The sequence below is a fragment of the Prionailurus bengalensis genome, chromosome A2 (genome assembly GCF_016509475.1).
Source record: "Prionailurus bengalensis isolate Pbe53 chromosome A2, Fcat_Pben_1.1_paternal_pri, whole genome shotgun sequence".
Classification (NCBI taxonomy): Eukaryota; Metazoa; Chordata; class Mammalia; order Carnivora; family Felidae; genus Prionailurus; species Prionailurus bengalensis.
Genome location: NC_057348.1, coordinates 153,781,440 through 153,798,654, shown reverse-complemented (window position 1 = coordinate 153,798,654; position 17,215 = coordinate 153,781,440). Strand labels below are relative to the sequence as shown.

Below are 17,215 nucleotides of genomic sequence, written 5' to 3'. Positions count from 1 at the left end.
GGAATCTCCAAAACTGATTCCAAGACATCAACTTGCAGAATCGAGAATCTCAGTGTGTACGAGCGTACAGCCAGTCTGCAATCCTCAGCCTTCCACAGCTGTCTGCTGCCTCCAGGGGACATGCCTGCCACATAGGTGGCCTCCCCAGGGCCCTGTCGAGTGGGGCTGGGTTCGAATCCTGCCTGCACCGCCTCCTAGCTGTGTGATGTGGAGCCAGCCCCTTAACCTCTCTGTTCTTCATCTGTAAGCATGGGCAGATGATAATGCAGGCCTTGCAGGGACGACCAAGCAGACACCAGATGACCTGGCAGCACAACGCCACACGCTTAAAATGGCCTCCCTGTCGTCCTCCAGCGTCGCAGAGGTCATCTGAGGAGGGTCCGGTGCGCAGGCTCAGCCTTCTGCGGGGGTCCCTGCCCGCTCCTGGGGCTCACCGAGGATGGGACTGGGGTTTGGGCTCAAATCCGCTCAGGGCACAGCAGCCCAGGCTCCAAGCTAAGCACTCTCTCAACTCCAGGGGGGGTCGCCTTGGCAAGGAAAAATCTTCGCAAGGGGCTAAGGTGGTCCCTGCTCCAGCGACGGTGGGGGTTGGGGTGGGGAATCCAGCACCGGCGGGGTGTCCGCCCTCGGTGCTGCCCCCTGTGGCCGCCAAGAGCACAGCACCCAGCCCTGCAGCCCGGGCAACCGGGTCCGCTCAGCCACATGGGAGACCGAGGTGCTTCGCCCGGGTATAAGCTTTGGAAGGATTGCCTACGTTTCTGAAGTTTGGCCGTGCTCCCTTCCCAGCCCCCTTCAGTGCCTGGTTGTCTGCAGGTGAGAGCACAGCCCGGAAGCCCCCGCCAGGCGCTACCACGCCTCGGGACCCCGGGATCCTGCCACACGCAGTCTGGCCACCTGCGTCAGCCTTTCCTCCTTTCCTGCCTTGGACATTTCTGTGAGAATTAAATGACGTACCACCGGCAAGGCTTTTGAGCCTCACGTCTTTGAGGGGAAGAGATTGTGCATGACTGAGAATAGGGGGAAGTGAGACTCCCCCCTCCGTCCCCCAAAGTAGTCCCCGCGGCAGCCGACCGTCGCCTGGGTGCTCAGTCCCGCAACACGTTTCCCCACCGGGGCTGAGAAGGTGCCGGGCTTCCTGCCACCCCGCCCAGGCGCCACCACTGCCCTGAATCCCTATCACCTCTTAATAGTACGCTTGGGTTCCTCACTGGCTTCCCACTAAAAACAAAATGTGAACTCTCAAAATGCCCATATTTTACTAGATACCTGGAAAGCACGCAGAAAGTTCAGCAACACCAAGTTGACAGCTTTGTCTGAAAATGGACAGAAGGACTGAGCAGAACACAGCAGGACCTGGTTTCGCTCTGAGCTATTTTCTGAAAATGGGTCAGGACCCACATTCACATGGGCCACTCCCGGGCAGGCCAGCCCTCTCAGCCAGCCCGGGGCCCTGAGAGGAGGCCGGGGAGGCCGGGCTCCACTGTGTGTGCTGGGGGCCGGGCGCCCTTGGAGCCTCTGCAGGCCCAGGGGAACTGCCAGGCCCCTGTTTCCTCCCCAGGCAGACCAAGGGGGACAGGAAGGGGCCTCGGGACCTTCCCAAACTCTTACCCGCCCAACATGAACGTCATCTTTTCTGCACGGCTAATCCTCCCGCTCATATCACCCCCCTCCTCCCCTAAGGCAGGATAAGCCATCCCTCAACTGTGTTCCAGAACGTTCTGGTGCTTCCCAAGCTGTTGCCTCTGCTCTCTGCGTGCTCCTTGGGGGATAAAGCTGTTGCTCCCCATGCCTGGCGTGGTGTCCGGCACGCAGTAGGTGTGATGTGAATAGAAGTTTGTCATACTGAGTGGAATAGTAATGAGGGAGCCAGATGGACACCCCCCTCCGACAGCTAAGAATAACTCGGTAGCTTAGCAAAATTAAGGGGTGCCCTGAGGCCACAGAATGTGCTTTTCGTCCTCGGTTCCCACACGCTGCCACCTGCCACACCAGATCAAGTGCATCTTGGTGGTGCCTTCCCGCAGACAGGAACCCAGAAACGTGTCCCTCTGCTCCTCCCCCAAGCCGTGACCCTGGAACAAACAGCGGCAGATTTCTCTGGACGCCAGTCATCTCTTTATTCCATCAGTGACCAACACCACAGCACCACAGACGCGGCAGGGGCCTGCCTGAGAGCCCCAGGCGAGGCAAACAGGGCGGATGGAGGGGGCCCGGTAAGGGGAAGGCCTCCCTCCTTGCCTCCCCAGCACCCCGGAGAAATGACTGTAATGCACTCTGTGACGGTGCCGGAGGAAGTATTCCAGGCCTGGGCCAGGGAGGGATTTGTTGGGGTGGCTAAGGGTGGACTCTGAACTTGAGAAGGGACCGTGTGCAGACGTGTGCGTGCATGCGTGCATGTGTGTGTGTGTGTGTGTTTGGGGGACGTCTACACTACTGAGCATGTGGGATTTGACGGCTGAACCACAGGACCTGCCTGGGGCCAAGGAAACCAGGAACCAGGGCTGTGGGACCTGAATGGGGGCCGGAGTGCAGGCCACACTCCTCACTGCTTCGCCTTGGAGAGCAGCCTGGGGCGGGCAGGTCTCGGCGCCTGGCTGGAGAGCTGCCTCTGGCCTGACCCACCTCATGTGTAGGCCATCTTGCTGCACACCCAGGGCCGGGTCATAAGACACTCCGTCGACACCAGCCTGGTGGGCTCCACGAAGACGCACTCTCCCAGGCCCGAGATCGGGAATCTGGGGCCAGAAGACAAGAGAGCAGGCAGTTAGAACCTGGCACGCACAGCCTGTCACTGCATGGCCCCGGAGGCCCTGTGACCTGTCCCTTCCCTCCGGAGCCACCTTCTAGTGCTTTGGGCCCCAAAAGAACTTTCTCGTGCAGCCTCTCATTGTTTCCCTACTGTGTCCACCACGGCTCCAGGCACGCTGGGGATGTCCGCAGACATCTCCTGAACACAACTGCACTTTCCTGTCCTTCCAGAGTTAGCTCACTCGTCTGTCCCGTGAGCCAGTATCCGGTTCAGGACCACCCTCTGCCCCCTGCTCCCCAAAGCACCTGCCTACACCATGGGCACCGCCTGTCACAGCTCGTGGGGCCTGTGTCTGTCCCCGCCAGCCCCCCAGGCAGTCAGCTCCTGAACAGCGGGCTCCATGCCTCCCTCATCTCAGCTCCCCTACAGCACGCGGTGTCCAGCACAGGAAGAGCTCAGCAGAGATGAGCTGAATTAAACTAGCTCACAGGGGTGGACCTGATTAACCCCAGCGTTTGATACCCAGGCTGTGTTGCCCACAAATTCACTGACATCATCGGTGGACGTGGGGGTTGGGGGTCCTTTCTACCTCAAATCATTCCTGTGAATTTCAGTATTGCTTCTTAACCTCATTGGTCACCCTGATCTGAGTTCCCTGCCAAGGCTGGAGCCAGGGTCTCACAAGAGAGGACACCAGAATGACCTCATGAGAGAGTGGCAGGCAGGACCACCTCGGTGCCAGAGAAACGTGGCCTAGAGGCCCTTTGGTTGACAGGTGGTCGGCACACTGGGAACCCCAGTCTCCGGGGCTCTCCCAGCTTCTGAGAACAGGAAGCTTCCAGATGAGGGGAGAGAGGGGCAGAAAATGCAAGACTTCTCAGCAGCTCTAAGGATAGGCCTGGGGTGAAGGCAGGAAACGGAAAGAGAGAAAAAGGAAGAGACAATGAGGACAAAGAGGGGTGCAGAATGAAGGGCAAGGGAGCCCGGGGAACGGAGGGAAGGAGCTGATGAGCTGCTCGCCCCCTAGAGGCTACCAGCGACTGATGCAGCCCCCAGCCAGTTTCGAATGGGAAGGCCATGGTGGAGCCCTGGGGGTCAGTCCTCCTGCCTCTCCTGCCTTGGGGTCCCTCCTGCATCATCATCACCATCATCAGGTGAGCAGCCTGGTCTCCCGGGTCTGGACTAGAAGCTGAGGTTCTTATTCCCCTGTACGCACTCCCCTGTGTTTCCCCAAGCCTGGACTGCCCCCCCCCACTATCATCACCCCCCCACTGCCACAGACATACACCCCCCACCGCCCACGACCACTGCCACCGGCACCCCACAAACCAGTCCCTGAGACGGCACACCTGCCACCCCATCACACACTCCCATCCACACCACTTGGGTCGCACAAGGGACACCACCACTGCACACGCCCCCAGCACCCTCAGGAGATGTTTTCTCTAAGACCATGTGCACAGCGCCCAGGGCTCAGAGCCCCCCTCTTCCATGATAACAATGTTTAAGCAGCACACAGCTGCCCGGAACGGAGGCCCCATCTCCGGCAGCTGTGGTCACGTGGCCAAGTTCTGGCCAATGCAGAGGAACATCCGGGTCCTGTCTTGCCCTTCCTCGGAGCCACCCTGAGCCACGCAGACCGGCCGCTACACGGACGGGGAGCCCCCAAGACGGAAAAAGCCTGGCGGCGGAAAGCTCCGATGGCTACATTACAGCAGAGCCGCCAGAGCAGGCTGCACGGGAGAGGACAGGGAAGTAAAGCCGTTATCGTTTTCTCGGTCACACGCCGCTGAACCTGGAGGTTAGTGGCTCTAGCTGGCCCAGACCCGAGGGGCTCTCTCTGGGGGGTTGTGTCCAGGGAGCTAGGCCTTCCCCAGTCTAAGCTCAGGGGCCAGAAGATGAAGCCTCAGCTCACGTGTCCGGGTCAAACGGGTCCCCGTTGACCCAGTGGAATTCGTCCCCCACTCTGCGCAGGCCAATCCAGGGCTCCCTCCGCGTGAACTTGAACATAAACTCCTGTACCAAGGAAAGAGGGAAACCTGAGTCATATGAGGTCTCCTGGTTGTTCAGACATGCCAAGACTAATCTCAGCTGAGAAGGCCGGCTCCCAGGACGTACAGACACTGAAAGGGGATCCCTCACTGCATCCCGAAAGTAAGGAGCTGGGGTCACAGAGTGCCCTGCGCTCCCGCTGACCTCCGTCCCAGCACTGGCCCGCACTAGCCTCGGGGCCTGGAGCGGGCCTGCTGAACCGGGAAGCCTGGAACAAAGCTCATCTTCTGAGCTCAGATTCTTCGGGGCACCTGGGTGGCTCGGTTGGTTAAGTGTCACCTTTAGCTCAGGTCGTAATTTTGTGGTTTGTGAGTTCGAGCCCTGCTTCAGGCTCTGTGCTGACAGCTCAAAGCCTGGAGGCTGCTTCAGATTCTGTCTGTCTCTCTCTCTCTGTCTCTGCCCCTCCCCTGCCTGTGCTCCCTCTCTCCCTTTCTCTGTTTCTCAAAAATAAACATTAAAAAATATATATTTAAAAGTGATTTTTAGATTATCCGCTATTTTGGATTGCCACGCCACTGTTACCCTCAAAATGCAAAACGGACCACAGACTGACTAATGGCATTTCTGTCACATTTATACTGATAAAACTGTTGTGGGCATTTAGTAAGAGCTCATGCCCTGATGTGGACTCGTAGAAGATGCCAGCGTGTTCTTCATCCACAAGTGCCCTGGTAACTTGTAATTCTCACCCTTGGCAAAACTGAGTTGAGCTCGGCAAACCGGCCTTGGATTGAAACCATCGGCCTTCGCGACAGCCCCAGAAACGGGAGCCACTCGGGCTCCCGCCCCGTGGGGCCCACCAACACACCCCAGGCTGGGTGCCTTCTGGAAACACGCCACGGGGGACGCCACATCCCAGGAGTGTGGTCCTCCCCGAAGGTCCCCCCCAGCCCAGGGCTCACCAGCTCCTTCTGGCTCTGAATCACAGCCAGCACAGCATCGTGAGTATGGCAGTGCTGCCTGCCCGTGTTCCAGTCTCTCGGCTCCTCAGAAAAGAAGTAGCATTTCCTTCCGTAGAGCAGCCAGTCCTCTGGGCAGGGCGCTTCGCACTTGATACAGCCCTTGGAAGCTGCCGGGAAGACCGAGAGGACTCAGTGTCCGCCAGCACGCCTGGCCCCTGCCTGGGCCTGAAGGATCCCCAAATCCCGCCCCCCCCCACCCCCTGCCTGACTTGGGTGCCCTTCAGTGATGACTCAGGTGGCTGTCTTCCCACGTGAGCGGCTCTCACAGTGCCTGGCAGGTAATAGGTTGGTGACTAAATTAACGGTAAGGGAGATCTGGGAGGCTGGCAAGGCCACAACCGCCAGGGGAGGTGACAGCAGATTAGCCCCTGGGTTAAGATCTCATCTCTCTCTCTCAACTCCTGGAGGCTCGGAACCCCAGAAACAGAATTAGGAAAGACCTAGAGGCCGCACGCGCTCTCTCCCCGGCCAGGGTGGGAACCATCAACCCCCTCTCATTGGCTGTGCCCTCGGTAGCTAACAATTCAACCTGTTTCACTGCTGAACTGCTGCCAGGTTCTTTTTCAGTGTTGAGCCCCAGCCTGCCTTCCCAAGACCTAGACCTCCAGGTCTGGGCTCTGCCCCTGGAGTGACCCAGAGCAAGCCCAGCCCGTCTTCTGCCGCCTACTTGAAGAAAGATGCCAGACTCCGCTCATCCAGGTTTCCATAATTCCTTGCGAAAGATGCTCTCCACACCCTTTTCCGTCCCGTCTGGTTCACTGTGGTATGTCCGCACGGTCACCAAAAGGCTGCCACCGGGACAGACAGAGGCGGCCCCACCCCCAGCAACAGTGCCATACTGCCTTCCAGTTGCTATGGGCTTTCCTGCCTGCAGACAGCTCCCGTGAAAAGAATCAGTGGGTACGTGCATACGTGCACTTTCCTAGGCCGGCAGAACATACGCTTGGATCGTTTTCATGTGATCTGTTTCCAAGCCAGGTCTCCCCTGTGTCCTGAACTCGTATAAATCACTTTGTAAGTCCATATGGATATCTTATTTTTATCTCTTCCACCTTTATCTCATTCACATGGGCTCATCTGAGTTTTGAAAGACACATTTTAATCTTCAATTTTTTTTTCCATCTGTCTTCTAAGCATCCTTCCTCTGTCATCGTAAGCATCCTTGTAACACCTACAAATTCCGTAAGCATATTTTGTTTGTGTTCGTACGAGCGATTGGTTAAAATGTAGACCAGGACAAAGCCAAGAACAGGCCTGTGGTTCTCCAGCCCCTAAGGATGTATAGCCGCACCGACACCAATTAAATAATCGACGCTCTGGCTTATCTGCTCGGTGCACTGCGATCACTTGGGAGTATTGACCATGGTGAGGCCACTTTCAACTGCCTTTCCGCAAGGACCTCCAAAGAGACTCTGTTGTGCTTTAGTAAAATCACAACGTGCTATGTCTTTGCATGGCTCTGACCTCCCCAACCCAGCACTGAGACACCCAGTACCAGGAAACCAATTTCATTTGTAGTGATTATTCTAGGTTGAGCTGGCACCAGTGGTCACCATATTCTTTTCTAAACACTCACAAATCCCCTGATTATCACGCATGCCCGAAGGTGAGGATTTAGCAGGAGCCGATGTTGTCATTGGACTTTTCTCCCATTTTAAGGTGCCCGCCTCTGGTCTTAGGGTGCCTCTCAAAGATTAAAGCCAGAGGCACTGAAATCACTTTGCAGACTCTTCAGAACCCACGACATACTTAGACTTGAATCCATTCAAAGCAGCCAGATCTCCTGGTCATATAGCCTCACCTGTTCTTAGTTGCAATTTCCTCCTTTTTATTCCTTTCTTCCTTCCTCCCTTCCTTCTTTCTTTTTGTCCTCAGCATTTCGGGGGACTGACACACAGCAGGACTCAATAAATGTTCACTAAATGAATGAACGTGATCTTTAAAGGCCCTCATCCCCCAGCCATCTCCTTCAAGAAGCAGGGTCTGCCTAACTCCCCTCAAGCTGGTTTGTGTTCTTGAAGCACGTACAGAACAGTCCCTAAGTAACATCGCTCCTTCCCCGCATGGCTTAGTAAAGGGGACATGTGGAGTCAATGTGTGACTATATGATTTTTGGCTACACTCTCATCTGGAAACAGCACTCTATTTTCTGTGCTTTGTTCCCCACAGAATACGTAGTATGTCTGGAACCTTTCTTTACCTAATTAGACTTTACCTAATTTGACAAGGGGTGTATATGGATATAGGCGTCTCTGTATACACTTGCATAAATGCTCTGACATGCATGCTCACCCAAGATGCTCATCACCACCAGGATAGCGAACAGAAGGACTGCGATGGCCCCCAGCAGGAGACGTGTGGTGGTGTCTGAGAAGAAAAGAAAGCGGTTCAATACCCCGCCACCCTCCCCACCGCCAATCCCCATCGCCAGCCCCAAGTCCTCATAGTGAGAAAATCTGGCCTGAGCCCGGCAATCTGTGTTTTTTGTGTTTTTGTGTTTTTGTTTTTGAGAGAGAGAGAGAGAGCATGAGAGAGGGAGGGGCAGAGGGAGAGAGAGAATCCAAAGCAGGCTCAGCATGGAGCCCAATGCAGGGTTCGAACTCATGAACCAATGAGATCATGACCTGAGCTGAAATCAAGAGGCTGATGCTTGACTGAGCCACCCAGGCGCCCCATCAATCTGTTTTAGCAAGCCCTCCGCGTGATTCAGATGCATGCTGAAGTCTGAGAGCCTGTGTTCTGGAACACAGTTCTGAATCTGTGACACTGCCCTCTCCTGGCTTAAAAGCCCTCCTTCCAAGGCTCTGCACTTGACCGTCTTCTGTGGTTGTTAGGCTTTCCAGTCCTCACCTCCTGCTGCTTCTCTGCCTGGTCCCCGGTTTTGGCCACATGGACTCCTTGAAACAACCCAACCCGTCCTCACAGCCCTGGGGCTGGGTCTCTGCCCTCAGAGCTCTCCTCCTCCACTGCTACCTCTGGAAATCCTGCCCATGTCTATACCTGCTATCCTCTTCACAATACCTCTGCCTTCTCCCCTTTTGTTTTTTCTATCACTGAAAATTTTTATTTTATCTTTAAGGGAAGAACCCTTTGAGACTTTAGACAGCCTATTAAAGTTCTTCTTACTGTCAGAACATAGACGTCACATAAAAGTTGCCATTTTAACCACTAAGTGTACAATGAATGGCGTTAATTACATCCATGATGTTGGGCAACTATCCCCACTGTCTTTTTAGTTTTACAAATAAACTTTCTCGTCACCCAAACAGAAACTCCATTCTGATTAAGCATCCATTCCCTGCTCCCACCTCCCCCTGCCAGCCCCTGATAATCTCGAAATCTACTTTCTGTCTCCACAAATTTGCCTAGTCTAGATATTTCATATAAGTGGAATCATACAATATTTGTCTTCTTGTGTCTGACTTATTTCACTTCAAGGTCCATCCACGTTGCAGCATGTGCCAGAACGTCATTCCTTTTTATGGCTGCGTAATATCCCGTTGTGCAAATACATATATATGTTATATGTGTATATATGGTTGTTGTTATTTACCCATTCATCTGTTGATCGACACTTGGTAGGGGGGGACATGAACATCCAACCCATAACAATGTTCTTGAAGAAGCATCCCCCCAAACCCTTCTGAGCTTCTCTAATCTAATTTTGCCTTCTAAGCCCCCCTGCCACCCTGGAATCTCCCTTTACCAGCAGCCTGAGGATCTCTCTGCCTCCCTCAGGTACTGGCTCTCCTGCACTTTCTGTCCCACGCCTTCTTTTTTCTTGGTTTACTCCCTTGTTTGGGTGGAGCACATCTTCCAATAGAGAAAGGACAGAGCAGGACCACCACACCACACAACCACCAGCGGTAAACCATCGCACCATGTCCTATGGTGAATGCTCCCCCCTGGAGCTGTGAAGTCAGAGGCCTGAGTACTGCAGGTTGGACAGAATTCTCCTGCAGAATGTTGAAGGCATTAATTAACGGTCTTCTAGCTCCAGTGTTGCTCTCGAAGAGTCTAGAGCCATTCTCACCCATGATCCTTTTCATATCAATTGCTTTCCAAGGGTGCTGGCTGGCTCAGTTGGAAGAGCATGCCCCTCTTGATCTTGGGTTCGTGAGCTGGAGCCCTACACTGGGTGTCGAGATCACTTCAATAAATAAATAAACTTAAAAAAAGAATAATATCAATTGCTATCCGCCCCCTGCCGGAAGCTTTTAGGATCTTTTCTTTATCCCTCGGTCTTCTAAAATTTCATCATGCATGCCATGCCCTAGTTTGGGTCCATTTGCGTCCACTAAAGTAGGCAATCAATGGGCCCTCTCCATCTGGAAGCTCATGTCCTTTGGTTTCAGGAAATTTTCTTTAATTATATCACCAATGGTTTCCTCTTGTCCATTTTCTCTGTCCTCTTTCTGGAAGTCATATTCTGCAGATGTTGGACCACCTGAACTGGTCCTCTGAGTTTCTTTTTCTTTTTTCCCCCCTTATCAACTATCTTTTTGCCTTTTTTGCTCTATTTCCTAGGAGATTTTTCTCAACTTTATCTTCCTGCTCTCCTGACTTTTCCATTTCTGCAAGTATTTTTAATTTTCAGGGTGGTTTTTTTGTTTTGCTATGGTCTGCTCCTGTTCTCTGAAGACCCATTCTCAAAGCATCCTGTTTTTAATGGTGCCATATTTGTTCTGATCTCTTTGAGGATATTGCTAATAGTTTTTTGGAGGGGGAGAAAAAGAGGAGAGGTGGACAGAAAGCTTAGTTCTCCTTGGATTGTCTGGGTTTCTTCCCAATTGCTTTTTTTCCTGTTCATTTGTTTTGGTCTCTAGTTTCCAAGTCAGAGAGTTTCCTCGGATGTCTGGAATTCCTTGGTTATTTGTTCCTGATTAATGCAGGAGGAAAGAGTCCACTGGGGCCTCTGAAGCTGGGAAAAGGCTTATTAACTGTGGGGTCCCAGCGGAGTGACCAGGTGGGGCTTTCTGAATGCCCCAGGTTTTTCCTCTTGGGTGGGCCAGAATTCCCGGAGAAGTCTCTTCTGTTTCCCTCCCAGGCAGAGAGGCTGGGAGACCATGCTAAGTATTCAGTATGTAAATGTCCGCTTACCTGCTTGCTCCCAAATGTACTGCTTGCTGTCTCAAGACCCTCCCTAAGACAGCCTCGGACTCCTGCCAGCACTGGGAAGATGCTGGACAGCTGGCAAAGAGACTCTGGGGAACTAAATCATTTCTAAAATGTTCGACCGGCTCTCCCGTTTCAGCTCCATCTTCCCTCGCTGCCGTGATGACCGGTGTCCCCATCTCCATACTCTGGGGTTCCTGCATGTGACTCAGGCCATCCCTCTGCTTGTCCAGCCGGTGGAATCAGCTGGCATTCATCATTGACCCCTAGCTCCCAGTTGTGTTGCTATTGTCTTCTCTCCTTCTCTCATTGTCCTTCTAGCCTTTTAAAAATCCCTTTACCAATGTGTTAGTGGGCTTCTGGAAGGAAAGAGTGTGTGCATTCAGTTTGCCATCTTTACCTACGGGTGCAGCCGGCATTCTGGAATCCTCCCTATGAGCAAGTTCTCTGCGGGCAAGTGGCCAGGAGCCTAGGGGCAAGCGGCTGCAGGTGAGAGCAGAGACTCACGTGTGCCCTCCGGGGCCGGGCTCTTTCTGCACCTTCTCTGTTGTCCTCAACGGCAGCTTGTCGTAGGGCTGATCCCCCCTGAGCTGCCTGGTAACTGCCTGTGGCAAGTGCCCTGTATGTATCCTTCCTCTCCCTTCTCTACTCGCCCGTCTAGGCCGATACACGCTAGCACCATAACGCTTTGTGCGCTGAAGATGAGTGTAGCATCTTAAACCACTTTGGTAGGTTCAAATCCCAGCTCTGCCCCTTTCTAGATGATTTGGTAACTTGGCGGCAAAGTTACTTAGCTTCTATTTTTACTTCATTTTCTCCGCCTTTAAAATGAGGTCATAGTAGTATCTGCCTCCTAAAATTTTGTGAGAAATCATTCAGTGCTTAGCAGGTGTCTGGCTTAGAAAGCTCTACTTCAGTGTTAGCAATCACCATGGTGATGACGATGACGATGATGATGAGCCCACAGGCTCCTTTAGGGAAAAGCCCGTGCTTTACTCACCTTTGGATTCCCTACATAGGGTACAGAGCACCCGCCAGTACTCAAAAACCTGAGGGGGACTTAGCTACACTGAGTGACAATGTCCTTAGCCTGAAACTCTGCTGAGTTTGTAGGAAAGGCCACGTGGATGTACAGCTGCTCTCTGGGGGTGGGGATGTGCACGTGCATCTCTGATATCGCAGAACCAGGGAGCCTCTTGGGACTTTCACAGGGATAACTGCTCTGGACGTTGCACTGTGGACAGAAAAAGATCCTCTAGGGAGTCCCGACTCCTTGCTCACTACTGCTGTCACAGAGGACGGCTGTGGGGCTGGACAATCCAAAACAACGCTGTATTCGTTTCCTAGGGTTGGGGTGACAAAACACCACAAACCACATGGCTTAAAACTCCGCAATTTATTTGTCTCGCTTCTGCGGACGAGAAGTCCACGATCAAGGTGCCAGCAGGGACACACTTGCTCCGAAAGCTAGGGGAGTCCTTGCTCTCTTCGTCCTGGCTTCTGAGGGTTTGCTGGTGACCTTCCTCACCCCCGGGTTTGCAGCCCTTCGTTCCAGGCTCTGCCTTCTTCATCACATGAACTTTCTCCCTGTGTGTCTCTTGTCTTCCTGTGACCGTGGTCTTATAAGAACACCAGTCATATTGGATTAGAAACCCACCCACTCCAGAACGGGCAGCCTGGGTGGCTTAGTCAGTTGAGCGTCGAACTTCAGCTCAGGTCATGATCTCACATTTGTGGGTTCAAGCCCCGCATCGGGCTCTGTGCTGACAGCTCGGAGCCTGGAGCCTGCTTCGGATTCTGCGTCTCCCTCTCTCTCTGCCCCTCCCCTGCTTGTGCTCTCTCTCTGCCCCTCCTCTGCTCACACTGTCTCTCTGTCTCTCAAAAATAAATAGACATTGAAAAAAATCTTTAAAAAATACAGTAAAAAAAAAACAAAACAATTCAAGCCATAACAAATGTCTAACTCAATCATTCCTTCTATGCAATACTCCACAACAGATGGAGTTTGAGGGTGCGTTTATTTGTGTTTATAAATATATGTGAATTAGCCTCATGTTAGAAGGAACCGCTGAAAATCTGGCTCCAACCCGGAAGATGCCCCATCACCCTCACACCCACAGCCCAAAAGAGACTCACCGCTGACCTCTCTCTAAGTTGTCAGGGCCACAGTCTGGCAAGCATAGTCTTGACTGTTCAAAACTATCAAATCCAGAGTTTGGTAATTTTTAAAATTTTTAAAGGCTTGGCTAAATGCATGTGTGTGGTTTTGACCAGGAAGTTGTGGGTTTATGTCTAATCAAGAAACTTTCAACATTAAAAATTCAGAATCGGTGAGCTCTGAAAAATCTATAGCCTGTGATGTGCAGAATCGTCCCCTCCCGTACCCCCAGGCTACTCGCTCTTCCCCAATCCCACCCCCGCGGCCAGAAATATCCCCATCTCCTGTCACCCCCAGTCTTTCTAGAACCCAGGCCTCGGCAGCGCGCTGGGTCACCTTTCCTGGCCACTCCCTGTGGCCAGGGCATGGAAAGAAAGGTTAACAGCCACAGGGAGAGAAGGCTTGCTCAGGAGAACTGTCTGGCTTTCTATTTATAAAGCTAATTGTTCATCTAAGGAAAGTCGAGAAGTCGTGAGCTCTAATTCTGGTTTAAATTTAAGAAGTCCTCAATTTCACTTAACCTGTGAGGAGGAAAAAAAGGTCCGTGCGCGAGGTAGCAGCGTTGTCTGGAGAGTCTGGGCCAGAGAGCTACACACATCACAAACACAACTCAGTTCTTCCCGATTAGCCTCATGAAGCCCGAGAACTGTCAGGTCAGAGGCCCTCCCGGCAAACACACGTTAGCAAACAATTAGCAAACAACTTGTGTTCTTGGGCAAGACGCTTAGCCTGTCCCAGTGGGCTTGCTCATCTGCAAAATAGGTAACAATGCTCAGCAGCCCCTGAAGGGTGTGGGGGGGGGGGTATTAAATGGGACCGTGTCATGAAAGCCTCTGGCCCGGGGTGGGGCACACAGTAGGTGCTTGAGAAATGCCTGGCACTTGGTACCAAAGGAGCACAGCCCCGCCCCGACCGTTCAGCTTGGTCAAGTCAAAAAGTCTCTCACTTGTCTCAAGACAGGTACTGGGCCGGCAGACCCCTCATCCCATCACAGGTGTTTTCTCAGTATCAGCTGACGGCTCATTCCATGGACTTCAGCCAGGGGCAGGGAGCAGACTCAAGGTAGGCAATTGCGCTCCCCCGTCACGGGCGCAGGATGCCAAGTCCAGAGAGCTGGTGACAGGAGTCACCTGCACAGCCCACACCCCTGCGCCTGTGTGGCCCTGAGAGGCAGAAGGAATTACCTAGCTTAGTAGATAAGGAAACTGAGTCAAACAAGTTTGAAAACGGCCAGCCCATGGTGGTGGAAGGATCTGGCTTGGGTTTACCTGACTTTGAGTTCTTTGTGCCTCACCAAGCTGCCTCAGCCCCCCGTCCTGTGATTTCTGCCCGCACAGCAACACCCTGGAGAGACCAGGCCTGGTCCTGGAGTTCCCCTTTTCTGACAGGAGATGGGGGTGCCAAGGGAGCACCCAGCAGACACTCAGAGCACCGGGGGGCCCTGGACTCAGACCCCAGATACTACAATTCCTGCAGAAAAAGTCCATAGGCCACAGATGCTGGGCCTCCAAGGACCAAAGACATCAAGGGTGGGGCTGCTTCTGGGGGGACCAGGGGGAGAACCAGAGGTGGCATGAGATGAGACGCAGAGCCAGGCAAGGACCGGCAAGACAAGGCTGGACTGCAAGAGACACTAAGTACAGATCAGCGAGCTTCTTCGCGGGTAGAAGAGTCCGTGTCCCAAGAGAGCAACCGGGCCTGGGCCTTATTCAGCCTAACCGCAGATGGTCAGCCCAGCCCCGGTTGGGAGCAGAAAGCAGGATGGTCAAAGTCAGGGCCGGGGGTAAAATAGGAACCAGCAAGCCAGAGGCATTGAATGCGGCCACACCACCCCTGAAGCGGCCCTGACCATCAGGGGGCTGGACTTAGGCTAGGGCAGACCCTGCAGGAATGCCTATGAATGAATGAATGAAGACTCACAGGCAAAAGGAGTGAGCAACTTCCAGACATAACTTGGGCGGGAGGGATGCGGGGATCACAGGCAAATCTGACAATGCCCGACAGAGAAAGCGGTTTGCCCACCTTTTTTCAACTCTACTCTTCCCCGCCTGCAATGGCTCTTCTATTCTGTGACCCAACTTCTTTGCTTCCTTTGTCCCAAATCACCACCCAGGCATCTGACCGTCCCTCCCTCCAGAGTTTGCACAGCCCCTCCCCCACACAGGCAGCCCAGACCCCCAGCCCACCGGCCTCTGGGCCAAGAGCTGATATCACAGCCCCCACCTCTCCCTCCTCGGCAAGGTACCTGCCCTGGCAAGCGCTGGCCAGGTCTCGCCCCCGACCACCACCCCACCTTCCTCATTGACCTGGTCTTGGCCTGACCCCTCTTGATCGCCACCACGTTTCCAAGGGCAAATCCACTGTCTCATTCTATGCTTAACTCTCAACAGTTTCTTCAGAACCAAGTCCAATGCCTGGGTGACCATTCACAGTCTGGACCCTCCAGATCCACCTCTTCCCATCCCTTCCCCTCCATTCTGTTACTCTGGAGTTCAGTTTGCCACAGGGACAAGCTGGTTCTGGCCACCTGGCCCCTGAACATGTCATTCCTCGAGCCTGGGGCACCCTGCCTTCTCTCCACTCCAAGAAGGCTTCCTTTTCTTTTATTTCTTTTCATTTTTATGCTTATTTATTACTTTTTGAGAGGGAGAAAGAGAGAGAGGGAGAAGGGTAGATGGAGAGAGAGAGAGAGAGAGAGAGAGAGAGAGAGAAAGAGAGAGAATCCCAAGCAGGCTCTGTGCTGTCACTGCAGAGCTTGATGCTGGGCTCGAACCCACCAACTGTGAGATCATGATCTGAGTCCCTGACAAGAGCCACCCAGGTGCCCCATAAGTCTTCCTTTTCTAATACTCTGCCCCCAAGGGTTAGGTGACCCAGGCTCTGGGCTTCCCTAGTTAATGCTGCCCAGATTCTCAGCCTTTGGACTGGGGGCGTCAGGAATATCCAGAAGTCCAGAGGGCCAGCCCTCTCCCTTGACAACTCTAGCATCTCCCACACCACACACCCCCTGGGGCCACAAAGTTTCCCTAATGAGCTCATGAACTTGAATTCTATTTTCCACTTGGTTACTGCCCCCTTGGCTGACCAGGGTCACTCCCTGAGCCCATCTGACTGGAAGAGGAAGGTGGCACGCATGACCTTGCCAGGAAGAGCCTGAAGCATATTCTCCACCTCTCTCCTCCCTATGTGGCCCCGTCACCGCCAGCGCCCCCTCCCCTTCCCACAGCGCAGGGGCACCTTCTCCGGCGTCTACAGCTTTTGTCACTTTGCCCAAAACATTTCCACCACTACAGATCAAAGCCACCCTCTCAACGTGCACATCAGGTGAGGACCGGTCAGGAACCATCCCCCTTTCATTCTGGAGGAGATTGGGGCTCAGAGCATGAAACCCGCTCCCAAGGTCAAAGAGTGGGTCAGCTGCCTAGGTAGGGTCAAGGCTGTAACTGTAGTGGTCCTTAGCTACGGTCCTCCCCAACTCCGCCATGTGGCATCTGACTGCCCTGAAATCAATCCTCCCGGCGCTCCCGCCCTCCCTCCGGGAGCTCGGCCAAGGTGACTCTGACCCGCCTCCCGGGTCCCGGGTCCCGGGCCGGGGGACGGAGGGCCGCTCGGCGCTTACCCTCCAAGGCCGCCTTCCAGCTGGTGCTGCCCTCATAGCCCGACCCCGATCGACGCAGCAGCCCCTCGGGTCCGCGGCCCTCCGCCTCCGCCGGCGAGCGCGGCCTGGGCGCTGCGGGGGCGGGCGCGGGACGGGCGGCGGGGGGCGGCGGCGGCCGGGTCCGCGCGGGGGGCTCCCGGGCCGGCTCCATGCCCGGCGCTCCGCCGCGCCGCGCCCGCGCTCCTGCGCCGGGGTGCGGGGCCCAGCCCGACGCGCACTCGGCGCTCCGCGCGCCTTGCGGGCCCCCCAGGCCGGCCTCGGGTGGACGAGGGCCGCGGTTGGCGCAGGCCGGGGCTGAGCCCGGCTCCCCGCGCCGGACCCCCGTGCCCGATCGCCGCCGCCTCCGCCAGCCGTGCGCGCCGCGCCTGCCCTGGCCGAGCCGCAGCCTCCGCGCACAGCCGGGGCACGGGGAGGAGCGGGTGGAGGCAGGCGGTAGCGGGGCTGGCGGGGTGGCGCCTGGGGGGGTGGGGGTGGGGACGGGGAGGGGACGGGGAGGGAGGAGGCGCCGAGGAACAGGGACA

The 17,215-nt window shown here is 54.7% G+C and overlaps 1 protein-coding gene across 1 annotated transcript; it reads right to left on the bottom strand.

The window, feature by feature from the left end:
* Window positions 1–2,098: 2,098 nt before the first annotated feature.
* CLEC2L (C-type lectin domain family 2 member L) lies at window positions 2,099–16,860 on the bottom strand. The gene is made up of 5 exons (XM_043589701.1): window positions 16,656–16,860; window positions 8,056–8,130; window positions 5,704–5,870; window positions 4,665–4,765; window positions 2,099–2,735 (listed from the first exon to the last, which is right to left on the bottom strand). Exons 1-5 carry the CDS (start codon window positions 16,843–16,845, stop codon window positions 2,624–2,626), a joined length of 645 nt encoding a protein of 214 aa, XP_043445636.1. The 5' UTR covers window positions 16,846–16,860; the 3' UTR covers window positions 2,099–2,623.
* Between the last annotated feature and the right edge of the window lie 355 nt (window positions 16,861–17,215).

What these genes read in the sequence shown, in the direction of transcription:
- CLEC2L (XM_043589701.1), bottom strand. Translation starts at nt 16,845, where the DNA reads ATGGAGCCGGCCCGGGAGCCCCCCGCGCGGACCCGGCCGCCGCCGCCC. An exon ending in GGTGGTGATGAGCATCTTGG is followed by an intron (nt 5,871 to 8,055) that starts GTGAGCATGCAT and finishes TCTTCCCGGCAG; the next exon opens with CTTCCAAGGGCTGTATCAAG. An exon ending in TTCAGAGCCAGAAGGAGCTG is followed by an intron (nt 4,766 to 5,703) that starts GTGAGCCCTGGG and finishes TCCTTGGTACAG; the next exon opens with GAGTTTATGTTCAAGTTCAC.